Raw genomic sequence first — 15808 nt, 5'->3', positions numbered from 1 at the left:
ATAGTCCCTATATGAGACTCGTTTGACCGAAATTATGTCGCATTCATTTGAAAAGTACAAGACTTACAAAGTTTAGTTTACTAAACAGTTTGACAACAATTAAGTTTACAAAAGTTATAAAGTATAATGAAATAACTTGCGACATAATAAGTTGAAAATCACGGTTGCTATAAATAGCGTAAGTATGTAAACAAAAGTTTGAATCCAAAGGTGCTATCAGTAGCGTATGTATGTATGTATGCTTGACCCCAAGCAAAATGTATGTACGCGGAAGCATGTATCAAAAATAGCCATGTAGGAACCTGAGAAAACATATAGAAAACTATCAACGAAAACGTTGGTGAAATCATAGGTGTTTTAGTAAACGTTGTATTTGAACCACAAGATTTAGTATAAGATGATTATCAAAATCATTTGCATTCCAAAGTTGTTGTTTGTATCTCGGGCACCCAATTATCAAACTTAACTGTTTTGCACCCTTTGTGTAGTGTTAGAACATACACTAGACCCGAAAATATATTTCATCCGCAAACGGTAGCGAACCGTCCGAATGAGGATCGTCAAGCCCATGTGATCACATAATATAAGTTCACGTTTACACCCTGCAAGTGTAACTAATGATAATTGAATTGAGGCTTTTTGTTCAAACCCGTACGTGGAATGTTCGTTTTCGTACTTGTGTTCAATGTATAAAAGTATGATACGTATATGTTTCTCATCCCATAGTTTAAGCATAAAAGTTGTTTGAAAGATGGGACTATGATCTCACCTTGAGTGCACATATGAAAAGTACTTCACAAAGTAACGTGTGCGAAGGATAGTGCTAGTCTTGACCTAAACAAATAGGTCGTATCAATAACGGTAAACACGATAGGTCAAAGATGTTCAATTAGTCATATGGCTCGTTACGACTCGATTATGTAGCATGTGAAATCAAATTGTCAAGTTTCATGCAAGATACAGGTATAGAAACAAGTTAGGAAGGTTGCATAATCATTTGGTTAAGTTTGACAAAAAGTCAAACTTTGGTCGGTCAAAGTCAACGAAAAAGTCAACACGTTCGGGTCGGGTCCCGAACAATTTTTCTGAGGTTTTTAATCATATATGAGCATGTTAGAATAAGTTACATGTGAATCGGAGGTGCGTAGCATAGCAAACATTATTCAAAAATCGACAAAGTTGGACAGACCACTTTGGCGCGCCGCGCGGGTATATGGCGCGCCGCGCCATTACCTGTGCAGAGAAATTCTGGCAGTTTTTAAGTTTTATGCACGAACCTAACTTCAACCAATCACCATTTATGACCCGCAAACAACCAAAGCATGTATCTTATATCATCGGAAAGGTATTTTGACAAGGAAAACAACTAAACACATTTCATCCATCACATTTACTTTTACAACAACCAAAATCACATTCAAAGCTCCTCATTAAATGCACTCAAGTTCATAAATGAAATTCGATGATTTGGCAACCAATTTACATGAATGATATACCGTTTCGAAGGTGATCAAGCATACAATACAACCTAACACTTACAAATAACATTTCATGTCATTCAAAGCATCAAAAGTTCATTTCAAGTTCATCAAACCCTAACCAAGAATCACAAAACTAATAATCATGTAAATGATATTTTCCAAATCAACCTACACATCAAACTGATGCTAAAGATGCTAGTAACACTTTTAAAACATAAACTTTAAGAATTTAAAAATATTAAGTCATCCAAAATCAAAGATTAAGCACACCCATTTCAAATGTTCAAACTAGTTACTCAAAACAACGAATCGATCAAACAAAACATATATTCATGTTATACACACGCTATAGACACTAACTAACACCATTTCAAGTCAAAAACACGAATTTAGAGAAATCTAGAGTTTTTAGAAACTTTATCCCAAGCTATGAAATTGGTACCAAATCGAAGAGGATGAAGAGAGGATCACAAAAATGTAATTTGTTTTGATGTTTGCTTCTCCAATCGGATTTAGATGATGAATTTGGGAGTTGGGTGTTTATGGTTCAAAAATGGAAGAGAGAAAGGAGGTAGAAGGAGAAGAGGAAAATGAATGGATGAGATGGGGAGGTGGTGACTAGTCACCAAACATTTGGCCAAATGTCAAGATTAGTCCCTTAAGTTTGTTGTCGGGTGCGGGAGTTAACCAAACGAATATTTCTTAAAACGCTCGAGTAAACGAGTGATGTAATAATTAAATAATGGGAATATTAAGAACGTTAGTCATCGAAAAATACGAATTTAAATAACGAAAGGTATTATTTAAAAAAAAGATAGTGTTAAAAATAAATTTAACGGAAAAACGCAGGATGTTACATTACCTACACCTTAAAAGAAATTTCGTCCCGAAATTTAGTTGGAAGTAGTAGTCGTTGTTTCTTCCTCGAGATCTTGCGTTGTCGGTTCTACGAATAAGTGATGGTACTCCCTCGGGTATTTCAACGAACTTCGACAGTCGCGATTTTACGTTGGTTTAAAGTTTGGTTCCACGATTTATAGTTTTAACCGGTCCTCCTTGGAAGTGAGGTTTTATCGTTGATAGTAAGTTCATCGAAGAGGATAACAATTTCTTGTTTCGCAAGACACGCCTTTAAGTTTGATACACATAATGTAGGATGAACGGAATTTGTTTGAGTTGGAAGTTCGAAGCGGTAAGCAACGGGCACAACACACCCCAAAATTTCAAAAGGACTAAAAATATCGTGGATTTAGCTTTCTACATTTCCCAAAATGAATTACACCTCCTCAAGGTGCTACTTTTTACATTACGCGGTTTCCCACATGGAATTTGAAAAGTTTACGTCTAACAGTGGCATAGCTCCTTTGGCGACTACGGTCGTCTCGAGCCTTTCTGAGGTTAAAGAAGTTTCTTGGTTGTTCCATGAATGTGCTCGGGTTCGGTGGTTTGATTATCATTTACTTGGTTCTACAAAAGGAGAATGACGTTTCCGGTCACATAAGATTTCAAAAGGTGTGACGTTAAGACTTGAATGATAACCATCGGCGTAAGAGAATTTAGTAAAGGCAATGACTTTTCTCAAGAAATTTTGAAGTCGATAACACGAATTCGTTTTATGGTTTCCAAGGTTTGAATCGTATGTTTGTTTGGCCCTTCGAGATGCGTTGATGTGTTGTACTCATGTTTAAACGCGGTCCCGAGGCTTTTCGTAAAGCACTCCGAAATCTAGAAGTGAAACAAGAATCTCGATCTGAAATGAGGTACATTTCTGTAAGGTATGTTTGAACGAGTACATCAGGACTCGAAAACGTTAGTTAGAACAAGTTTCTCAAGAAATTTGCGTCGCGAAATCTGTTTCCAAAAACGATTGTCGGAGCCAGTTCTCATCAGTTTCTGAAAACGTTCGTCGGGGCTATTCACCCTCGAGGCGAGTACTAGTATAACGTGAAGAGTCTATCTCTCCATTGAAAATTTAGAATCAAAGATTTCCTTATACGGAAGTACGAGTGTAATACGAGTGAAGTTTCCACCTCGGTGTGAGCATAACAGGTATATTGTAGTTCGTTGATAAAACTGTGCGAGGACGAGATAGTATTCATGTATAACGTATGTTTGAAGTTGAAAGAATTCGTCATTCATTCGGAAGCATAAATATGGTTCGATAATATTCGAAGGTGTGTCCCCAGTATGGTTGTTGTCAGTACTTTCGGAGTTTTCGGATGTCCAAACATGAATAGATGAAGTCATGTACATGGCACATGGTGGTGATTAGGTTGATCGAGTCTAACCACCATCACGTGTCATTAGAACTTTGGTATGTCTTACCATAATATAACAACGTTGATCGAGTGTCGTTATATTACGCTAACTCATACCTCCATTCCCACATCACTCCATAGATTCAAGTTCGTGTCATCGTGAAGATCTAAAATGAACAAAATGTAACGACGTCTCAAACGTGACTCGTATTAAATCGAAAGAATTTGTGCAACTCTAAAGAAGCGTTCCTCGAGGGATGTGTATAAATGTTTGTTCACGCCAATGCGGTTCGAGTCAGACAATAATGTATTCAGGTATGAAAAGAGTAACGAGTCATGATAACGAGTAGCACGCAACCGTAGTGATAAATGTTGATGACGATACTCACCTAGAGTAGTGATGGTAGTAACACCAAAAAAAGTAGATAGTAAGAAACACCAGTGGGAAACCGATAGTAAGTTGAAACGGTGGCAAATAACAATCCGGGAGATAGAGTTCCCGAACAAGTGTGACTAATGAAGTCGTCATCATCCATACGTGTATGAATCTTGAATTTACGTGTGTTACCAGAAAGTGGCAGAATACGGATTCGTATGATGAAAGCTTGGTACCATTAAGAAGTTTGCCTAAGAATGATTCAACTATAATGCACAAGTAGTCAAGTAAGTGCTATCTATAGCAAATGTATGTCAGAATGCAATGGCTAACTATCCGGTTGTAGTCTAGATTCACTAATGCGTCCCAACGACTCTGTCAGACACACTAATGCACATCCTAGTTCCCTACAACCAACGCTCTGATACCATCTGTAGCGACCCGACCAAAATCGTCATTGACGGCGTCGCTAACTGAGGTCCTGTTACGTGGTAATAGTCCCTATATGAGACTCGTTTGACCAAAATTATGTCGCATTCATTTGAAAAGTACAAGACTTACAAAGTTTAGTTTACTAAACGGTTTGACAACAATTAAGTTTACAAAAGTTATAAAGTATAATGAAATAACTTGCGACATAATAAGTTGAAAATCACGGTTGCTATAAATAGCGTAAGTATGTAAACAAAAGTTTGAATCCAAAGGTGCTATCACTAGCGTATGTATGTATGTATGCTTGACCCCAAGCAAAATGTATGTACGCGGAAGCATGTATCAAAAATAGCCATGTAGGAACTTGAGAAAACATATAGAAAACTGTCAACGAAAACGTTGGTGAAATCATAGGTGTTTTAGTAAACGTTGTATTTGAACCACAAGATTTAGTATAAGATGATTATCAAAATCATTTGCATTCCAAAGTTGTTGTTTGTATCCAGGGCACCCAATTATCAAACTTAACTGTTTTGCACCCTTTGCGTAGTGTTAGAACATACACTAGACCCGAAAATATATTTCATCCGCTAACGGTAGCGAACCGTCCGAATGAGGCTCGTCAAGCCCATGTGATCACATAATATAAGTTCACGTTTACACCCTGCAAGTGTAACTAATGATAATTGAATTTAGGCTTTTTGTTCAAACCCGTACGTGGAATGTTCGTTTTCATACTTGTGTTCAATGTATAAAAGTATGATACGTATATGTTTCTCATCCCATAGTTTAAGCATAAAAGTTGTTTGAAAGATGGGACTATGATCTCACCTTGAGTGCACATATGAAAAGTACTTCACAAAGTAACGTGTGTGAAGGATAGTGCTAGTCTTGACCTAAACAAATAGGTCGTATCAATAACGGTAAACACGATATGTCAAAGATGTTCAATTAGTCATATGGCTCGTTACGACTCGATTATGTAGCATGTGAAATCAAATTGTCAAGTTTCATGCAAGATACAGGTATAGAAACAAGTTAGGAAGGTTGCATAATCATTTGGTTAAGTTTGACAAAAAGTCAAACTTTGGTCGGTCAAAGTCAACGAAAAAGTCAACACGTTCGGGTCAGGTCCCGAACAATTTTTCTGAGGTTTTTAATCATATATGAGCATGTTAGAACAAGTTACATGTGAATCGGAGGTGCGTAGCATAGCAAACATTATTCAAAAATCGACAAAGTTGGACAGACCACTTTGGCGCGCCGCGCGGGTATATGGCGCCGCGCCATTACCTGTGCAGAGAAATTCTGGCAGTTTTTAAGTTTTATGCACGAACCTAACTTCAACCAATCACCATTTATGACCCGCAAACAACCAAAGCATGTATCTTATATCATCGGAAAGGTATTTTGACAAGAAAAACAACTAAACACATTTCATCCATCACATTTACTTTTACAACAACCAACATCACATTCAAAGCTCCTCATTAAATGCACTTAAGTTCATAAATGAAATTCGATGATTCGGCAACCAATTTACATGAATGATATGCCGTTTCGAAGGTGATCAAGCATACAATACAACCTAACACTTACAAATAACATTTCATGTCATTCAAAGCATCAAAAGTTCATTTCAAGTTCATCAAACCCTAACCAAGAATCACAAAACTAATAATCATGTAAATGATGTTTTCCAAATCAACCTACACATCAAATTGATGCTAAAGATGCTAGTAACACTTTTAAAACATAAACTTTAACAATTTAACAACATTAACTCATCCAAAATCAAAGATTAAGTACACCCATTTCAAATGTTCAAACTAGTTACTCAAAATAACGAATCGAGCAAACAAAACATATATTCATGTTATACACGAGCCATAGACACTAACTAACACCATTTCATGTCAAAAACACGAATTTAGAGAAATCTAGAGTTTTTAGAAACTTTACCCCTAGCTATGAAATTGGTACCAAATCGAAGAGGATGAAGAGAGGATCACGAAAATGTAATTTGTTTTGATGTTTGCTTCTCCAATCGGATTTAGATGATGAATTTGGGAGTTGGGTGTTTATGGTTCAAAAATGGAAGAGAGAAAGGAGGTAGAAGGAGAAGAGGAAAATGAATGGATGAGATGGGGAGGTGGTGACTAGTCACCAAACATTTGGCCAAATGCCAAGATTAGTCCCTCAAGTTTGTTGTCGGGTGCGGGAGTTAACCAAACGAATATTTCTTAAAACGCTAGAGTAAACGAGTGATGTTATAATTAAATAACGGGAATATTAAGAACGTTAGTCATCGAAAAATACGAATTTAAATAACGAAAGGTATTATTTAAAAAAAAAGATAGTGTTAAAAATAAATTTAACGGAAAAACGCGGGATGTTACATATATTGGGTTGTAGATGAAGTCACCACTTTTGATCGAGTTGTGTTGGTTATATCTGAATAACCAATGTATACGACTTGAATTTAGAAATTCAGAATAAATATTATTTTCATATATACACCATAGATTACAAAACTTTTGTTATAATAACATGAAACACCTGTTAGAATTGAACACGATGGCGAGGATAGTTGTCCAATTGCTGCTGTTATACTTCTTTTTTTGTGTTTCATCATAATGTTACCAACGATTGTCTTTGCCGTGGAAGAAATTTCTAAAAATAATAGACATGTATTAGTATTTAAATTTGATGTATAGTGAATATCACTAAATACTAATTCTCAAAATATATGCCAAGAGTAACTTTCTATAAAATTTAGATTAATAAAAAGAGTAAGTAGTACCTGCATTTGATGTGTTAACATCAAAGGAATCAAAGGAATTCTTCATCCTTGTAGGTTGTTTTCGTTTATTTGTAACTGGTTCTGAAAGATTTGTCTCATTTTTATTCGATTTATTTAAACGTGAAGATCTTCTGAAGTTATTATTCATGACAATATAGTTTGACCGAAATTATCTGTTAACTTAGGTTTTTGAAGATAATGAAGGATTATGTTTGTTATGATGCAGAATTTCAAATTTTGAATTTGAAAATGAGATTATGGTTATTGACTAAATACCAACAGATAAAGAAATGTTTTGTGTTGTACTTGACTTTATTGGTAACAGGAACTAACATCCATAATGTGTAGGGATTAGAATATGGTATATTTGGTTTGAAAGTAATCACAATTTCTAATAAAGTGATAACTATTTTTATTAGTGTTTAGTAGTTTATTATACATTACTTAACTCAACTGGTTAGTAACTAGAGTGCTGTTAGTAATACAGTTATTGAAAAGATAAAAAATTAAGAAAGAAGAAATGTGCCAACACTGATATCATAATATAAAGAGGCATTTATATTAATATTACAGGAGTAATTTGCATAGTTGTTACAAATTTTTTTTCCCATAATACTAACATAAATGTAATTATAGGGGGAAAAAAACACAAATTTAATTAAGTACAAAAAGCTTCAACTCATAAGCCTAAAAGCACGACACGCATTCTGGTTTCTTTAGTTCAAACCCAATTCTTCTTGGTAAATAACCATTGTGACTGGATATAGGGCACCTTGTTTCCACGTCAGCAAAAGGATGGTGGTTCATTCTCCAGGTTTGATGTATGAGGTCATAAATCTTTGTTCTCACAACAACCACATAATTCGGTATCGGTGGGAATGTCTTATTAAGAATTTTAAACCGATTTCCATTTCATTTACATCGTGAGAAGCAAACATAACCAAACCATAAACATAAACAGCCTCTACTAATTGGCAGTTTGATGCTTGTTTTAAATAACGAAGGCCATCTTGGGTGTATTTTCCATCAAAATAAAATAACAAACCCCTGCAAAAAATCGCATTAGGGTTTTTATTTAGCAAACAACGATGGTAAAGATAAATCATTTGAGGGATACCCCAAGACCCTACAGGTAAACAATCAAATGAAAGCCTTTGATAAACCAATGGATGCTGGGCTTGCTTATAAAAGGCTTTGTACAAACCAATCGAGCAACACCCAACTGAGTTGAAGAATTTTGTCCGACTCTTGATAATATTTCACCAAGCAAATCATCAGGAAGAAGATCGACAATATTGTTGATCTTATTAATTTTAATTTTTTTCATTATTTTTTAAAAGATATAAAGTCTGGAAAATAAAGTTGAAGTTTTTTTGAATGGTGTGTACTTGAGACCTTGACCTTCTGTAGTAGCAGAAAGTAATATCAGAATGATGATATTTTAGCCGCCTAAAAAGTAAGCCTTGAAAGTTATTTTTTGGGGTTAATGATGCGACGTGGTATGGGAACACGTGTGCAGTTAAATGATGATATGGTTACTTCCTCAAACATCTTTAAGATACTTTTATAAAAAAAAAGCTCAATATGGAAAGTATAATTGTAATTTTATTTTTTTGTTTGAAAAGCAAACATTTTTGACATAAGTTTTTAGTTTTATTTTAAAATTAAATAAAAAAGGAAATTCGAATATTTAACACTTTTAGAAAAGATTTGACTCAACATAGGTGGAGAAATGGATTGTAGAATATTCTTTTAAATTACATATATTTGTTGTATTATTTACAAAAAGTATTAAAAAAATTTTTAAATAGATATCTTTGTGTAAAGTAGACAATTGATAGGTATTGTAGAACAAGAAAGTAGTTGAAACTGATGCAAGTTTTAGTGTGAAAATAATGGGTTTAAAGTAGTTTTTGGGCTAATAAATTGACATAGTATGTCAACACTTGTCCAATGGTATGATGATAAAATTAAAAAAAAATAGTTGTAAAATATCATATAATCATTTTATATGAAGAGACATTTTAGGAATTAAGGGTCAAAAAAAGGTCCAATTTTCTAAACATATTATATATTTCATTATTTAACAATTAATTGTTTTAGATGGAACATTTATACTAATATTAATTAAACATATTATAACAGTTAAATTGATACCAAACTTGAAGGAAAAATGAAACATTTATACTAATATCCTTCTGAAAATTTATAGTAATAATAGATGAGTAATTTTGATACAAAATAACAAAAGATTTTTCACATAACAATGACATAAATTTAATTATACCTAAATCAATTTAAAATCAAACCTAACTCATAAGCCCAAAAACACGACATACACTCTGGTATGGTGAGTTCAAAGCCATGAACATATGAGAAATAACCTACGTGATCGGATATGGGGCAAGTGGTTGCCAAGTCAGCAAAAGGATGGAGGTTCCTTCTCCATAATTGCTGTAACAAACCATAAACATCCATTCTGACAGAATCACCAAATCAGGCAATGGTGGAAATCTTGCATTAAGTATTTTTAAACCGTTATCCTTTTCCTCCAAATCATGAGATGAAAAGATGATCAAACCATAAACATAAACTGCCTGATTAAGACCATAGTTTGATGCTTCTTCTAAATAACAAAGCCCTAAGTCGGTGTTTACTTCATCGAAATAACTTATCAAACCCAATCGAAAAATAGCATTAAGGTTTTTATTTATCACACCCCGATGGAGAAGATAGGCCATTTCCGGGATACCACAAACTAAGATAGGCCACCGATCTAAGGAAAGCCGTCGATAAACCAAATAATGTTCGGATTGCTTAAGAAAGTCTTTGCAAACCAATCTGGCAACAGACAAGTGAAGCGATGATTGTTGACCGACTCTTGACAATATTTCACCAAGTATGTCATTAGGAAGAACATCTAGAATATTCTTTGAAAGTGGATCCATTTTTGTATTATTTGAAAAAAGTAAAAAAAGGATGGAAAATGAAGTTGATGTTTACGTATTTGAAAAATGCAAGTTGCTTTCTGACAAGTAAGGGTTTAAAGTAGATTTTGGGGGCTAGTGAATCGAGTTGGTAGGTTAACACATATGTACAATAATAAATGCTCCAAAATTTATAACTTTAATTTCCTTCTAAATTTAATTTTATAAAGGAAAAGGAAAAGTCACATTTTAATTAAAATGGTAGTGTGTTACGTTTATAAGAAGAGGTCAATCCTAATATAAACCTCAACACAAAAAACATCAACACAAAACACAATAAAATTTAAAGAAAACAAATTAGATTGTTATCCATATCAAGGTGGATATGGAGGATAAATAGTGCCGGGAAAACATAATTATATAGTTTACATGCCATTGGAATTCCATAAAAGAAAACCAAAAATAACTGTTAACAAATGTATATTGTTTAAATCATGAATCGGATGAGCGTAAACGTTTGGGACGATCAGTGAATTTAACCTTGGTTTTTGAAGACTTAACAGATGGTGGAGATTTGATTCCTTCTTGTTTATTTTTTTGAGAGGTGGGCTGAAATAGGTATCATGACTGAGATCAACGGTCTGACTTCCAGAAGCATTAGAGGCACACTACAAAAGTAAATTATAAGTTGTTATCAAAATACTAATTATTAAAAATGACCGTGATATGAACAAAATTTAGAACTGAGTATTATATAATGTATTCATACATTCCCAACTGAAGTAAGTTTCTCAGATGATTCTTCAATCTCAACATCTTCAAAAACCACTTGTTGATCGACCTTAATGATATTAAAGATATGTTAAGAAACTATTGATATTTTAGACATCACACAAACAGCAAGTTAAAATGAATAAAAATACAAAAAAAAAAAAAGACAATGAGTGCATATAAAACAACTTATATATTGAATCAAGGTACAAAATCATGTAACAGTATTAAATGTTACCTTGAAACTCTCATAGAGTTCGAAACATGTGGGTCATCGGTCGCATCTTTAACAGTGTAGTTTCAAATTCCTCGTTCTTTGTTATAACCACTAACATCTATCTTAAACAAAAGGGTCTTTTGTAAAAGAAGTTCCAGCTCTTCATGATAATCATCATCTTCAGACAGAGCCTTCATTAACTCATAAGCCGATTGGGTAACGAACTTCTTCACGACAGATTCGAAAACAGTGAAAGACGATGTGCCGGTTTGATTTTCTACACGAATCGGCACTTTAAACCTGGTATGTAAAAATTTAAAGACAGACTAAGTATGATTAAAGAGAAAAACTAATATTTTGCAAATCTATTTAGAATGTTTTGTAATTCACCTCACTACCACGTCCGGCTTATTGATACAACCGTAACACTTCCCTTCCAAGTTTAAATGTTGATCAACGTCCAATGTAAGATCACAGTTGGGGATAACAGGTTTAGAACTCTTGTTACACTTCTTGTAGGAAATGTAGTACCAAGTGTCGTCGGGAAGAATGGTATTGATTGTGGCCTGAATAATATAAATGCCTTCCTACAATCATTTTAACAAAAAAGTTGAAAATTGGATATATGTTTGGTTAAATATGGGGTCACAAAAATTCATTCAAATGATTACCATGGACGGGTTCAAGCGATCTAAACCAACAATGTTCAATAGATGATTAAAAAAGGAGTTTGGATCACGTGCAGAAGAAATTGACAACGAAGGAGCTAACGAACAAATGGAATCCTCAGAAGAATGGATTTGGGTGAGGCTACGATAACAGTAAGCAAGTTAGTTATTGTAATTAAAGTAACAAACAATGTTCAATAGATGAATGCAAATACAAATTTGCTAATAACTTGTAGAATGTTTGTTTTAAATGCACAATTAATGTACTCATTTTAAGGAGTGAACAAATGATTGAGCATTAAATGGAAATTGGTTTAGTTGTTTTGCGAACTACTATGTTTCATTAAATGTTATTATTATGAATTAAAAAGTTGAATGTACAACAAAGTAAATTATTTACCTTTATATCATTTATCAATAATAACATTTAATGAGTACTAATAGAATGATTTATTTATCTTATAATGGTTTTTAAATTTATTACTATACTTCGTAGGATAACTAAATGAAGCATTTCAACATGTATATTTCAATTTATTACTTGAATGATTGAGTATCTACTAAATTTGTCTTATTTTTTCTAAAAATGGTTCAACTCTCTTAATACAGAAAATAAGATTAGTCTTTTTAGATTGAAATATATTGAAATATGTTAAATTTAACATCGATAAAGTATTGATTATTATTATGAAGTGAATTTTTTTGGTAATAATGTACCGTTTTCTGAACTCAATGATTTGCGGATGATCGGCGTCTATCAAAACGTTCGTGTTTTTCCAGTCGGTAGAAATTGCCAGTTTGTCTGTAGCATTTAAACAAAAAAGAACTTAGTATACACAATTGTTAATAATTAAAAGTAAGATCATCATATAAAAAAACCATATATTTATTGGTTAAAAGGACCAACCTTGGTGCAGTTTGGTGACTCCAAAGTGAATCAATAAGATTACAGAAGCATCATCATCCAAAACTTTCATATGGTTTTCGAAATCCAAGAAAAATTGACCCTACAGAGTTGCATCCAATTGTAAGCTACTATTTAAAAATGACTCAAAAAGGGTGATGTATAAGTGTGTTATGGTTTTACGAACATGTGTACACAATTTATTCTAAAAATGGTTTAAACTAAAAAGGTGTTAAATATTACTCTAAAACAATGAACTGAGGATTGATGTACTTGGACTTGAGTTCACCAGTGTTTCGAAAATCCTGTATTTCAGAATAATTTGCTACACGTCCAATAACATCTATAGGAACAAAAAAAAAAAAAACAAATAAAGATTGTGTGACAGTATAAAGTGTTGTAAGTCAAAGAAAAATAAATATTTAAAAAGAAATTCAAAAAAAATTGATATAATAAACATTTATTAACCTGCTGAAACTCTAACTTTAAGGCCTTTAGATCTCAAAACATCGAAATGGATGAAACTAAAACCATTAGTTCCTCTTCATTCGGTTGGTGGGAATGACACAATCGTTGTTTTCTTAGTAAACATGACTTTGTACTCATGTTGGATATGTTTGGTCCGGAATTGTAGCGGACTATCAACTACAGCAGCATTAGAAATACAAAAGAAGCCCCATTCCCTAATGAGGTTATCAAATTTGGCCTTAAGGGAGTTACGGATGTTGATTACAATCTTAGCGCCCTAATATATAGAAAATAAACATAGAAAAGAAGATATAAAAAAACTCTAAAATGAAATGAGAATTAAGAAATCTATACATATAAAAATATGAACACCCACCTCCTCATCCGAAATGATTAGCTCCAAATTTGGCTTGCCTTCATCATAACCATATCCAAGCTTTTGAAGGAGACGGACGACTTTAATTTTTATGGTAAAATTAACTTTTCGTCCGTCAATCTTTAAAACCCGAATTATGTTTTTGGATATGACCATTAATTAAAACTATAATGAAAAGAAACATAAGTTAGAAAAATATCATTCAAAAAACATCAAGATTATTGAAGTTGAATGAAAAAATTAAATCTGGAAATTTTTCGTTTGGCAACCGAGAGAGAATTTGAATTCAAATTAACAAATATGATTTTGAAAATAATGGTATAATGGGCGGGTTAATTGTGTGAAAGAGGTGTGAAGTAGAGTTATGTTGGTAAGTGTGTGCACTTGAGTGTATTTTTTAAAAAAGCAACCTTGTCACCAGTTTCTATACAAAAAGGTAATTTTGAAAAAAAACTGATAAGAAATTCGGATGCCATGTAGGATGATGAGGTGGTGTATGTATTGTATGTATAGGTTTGGTGTGAGGTAAAAAAAGCAACAAATAGTGTATATGTATAGGTTTTTTGTGAGACAAACTTCTCTCCTACATGAACCGAAATTTACGGGTTTGATGACATTTGGACAAAAGCTTACCGATTTATATGTATATATCTATATATATATATATATATATATATATATATATATATATATATATATATATATATATATATATATATATATATATATATATATATATTTGTGTGTGTAGTGTTTTAATCAAGATGGAAGAATTTTTTTGGAGAGAAGTCGGGGGAAGTAGTTTTTTTTTTGTTCATTTTCAAAACAAATTTTGTCGAACATTAAGATCACATGAAAATATGAATATTTAAAAAAGACACTTTGTGATAAATGTTATTATTTTGGTGGGAAAACACTCGAAGAAATAATTGATTACATGCATCATAGTTAATGTTTTAATTGAAGTTTTTTAAGGGTTTAGAAATTAGGTTTTAGGGTTTAAAAATTGATGACAATGATGCAACTTTGTTAAAAGACGTTAATGAAGATGATGTGTATCATTTTAAACTCGAGAAACCTCTCATAGAAGAAATGACATCTCAATCTATACAACTTGAGAAGCTTTAATCATAATATAAGAAGCTATGACAAGAAAAGGATAATCTCGAATCACAAATTGATTTTTCATCTCATGATCAATATGGATGGTTTCTTCATAAACCGAAGCAATCAAATTCAGAAAAATTATCCGTCAACTCGAGAAAAACACCGTTTGTTAAAACACCAACGGAACCACTCAAGTACTCAATTAAAGAGGTACTTTCCTTTAAGCCACGATCCATGAATCTATGACACAGACAGACTCTTTCCACCAACGAAGAACCCACTAAAACTTCCCCACAAAATCTATGACACAAGCTCTTTCCAACAACACTTCTAACTCCCTATGTTCAATTGAGGGGGAGTGAGATGATTCATCATGCAAGGGGAGATAGAGAAAATAATCAAGCATGCTCTTTTTTACAACCCTTTTAATTTCACAAAGACGTATTTGAACAACACATAACAAGGGGGATAAACAATGTCAGGACCAAAAGCTGGTGTGCATTGCGAATATCGGACAATGAAGAATCTTCCAAAAAAAATTCTTTAGTTAAGTCAATGACTATGCCAATTCCGAAGGGGGAGTTCAAGACATCAAGAGGTCCCCAAGAGCTTAAATTCAAATTTAAACAACGCACATCAACACGGAGATTGTTAAGACCAAAAATATTATGATGTAAATTGTTTAATTAAGTGATGTAAGGGATGATAGTATTAACATATTAAATATTATCATCATCATTAGTTAGCTAAGCCTTTCCCTCACAATTACACCAACACCTTCACCGTCACTTTCATCTAGTTAACCAAGTACTCTCAAACCTCATATAACCTACACCCTGATTAATATTGACACTATGATATTCATAATATGAATTCTATCATCTATACATCATCATCTTTATTCTATGCATATATAGTATACACATATATCGATACAGACATATACTCTAGTTATATTTATACAAACACGAATTGATTGAAATCATGCTTTTCACCTTTAGTTTGACAGATCTTGGTTTG

At 33.0% G+C, this 15808-nt stretch overlaps 2 protein-coding genes across 2 annotated transcripts; both read right to left on the bottom strand.

The window, feature by feature from the left end:
* Positions 1-9734: 9734 nt before the first annotated feature.
* On the bottom strand, positions 9735-10298 carry LOC139875402 (putative F-box protein At1g67623). Its single transcript, XM_071862739.1, has one exon. The coding sequence runs from the start codon at positions 10296-10298 to the stop codon at positions 9735-9737; it is 564 nt and encodes a 187-aa protein (XP_071718840.1).
* Positions 10299-10702: 404 nt separating this feature from the next.
* LOC139875401 (uncharacterized) lies at positions 10703-13837 on the bottom strand. Its single transcript, XM_071862738.1, has 10 exons — positions 13682-13837; positions 13477-13582; positions 13089-13180; positions 12841-12940; positions 12651-12735; positions 11937-12075; positions 11656-11852; positions 11382-11565; positions 11047-11118; positions 10703-10945 (listed from the first exon to the last, which is right to left on the bottom strand). The coding sequence occupies exons 1-10, from the start codon at positions 13835-13837 to the stop codon at positions 10703-10705; spliced, it is 1374 nt and encodes a 457-aa protein (XP_071718839.1).
* Between the last annotated feature and the right edge of the window lie 1971 nt (positions 13838-15808).

Source organism: Rutidosis leptorrhynchoides, chromosome 11 (assembly GCF_046630445.1).
Source record: "Rutidosis leptorrhynchoides isolate AG116_Rl617_1_P2 chromosome 11, CSIRO_AGI_Rlap_v1, whole genome shotgun sequence".
NCBI lineage: Eukaryota > Viridiplantae > Streptophyta > Magnoliopsida > Asterales > Asteraceae > Rutidosis > Rutidosis leptorrhynchoides.
This window is presented reverse-complemented; position numbering and strand designations above follow the sequence as displayed.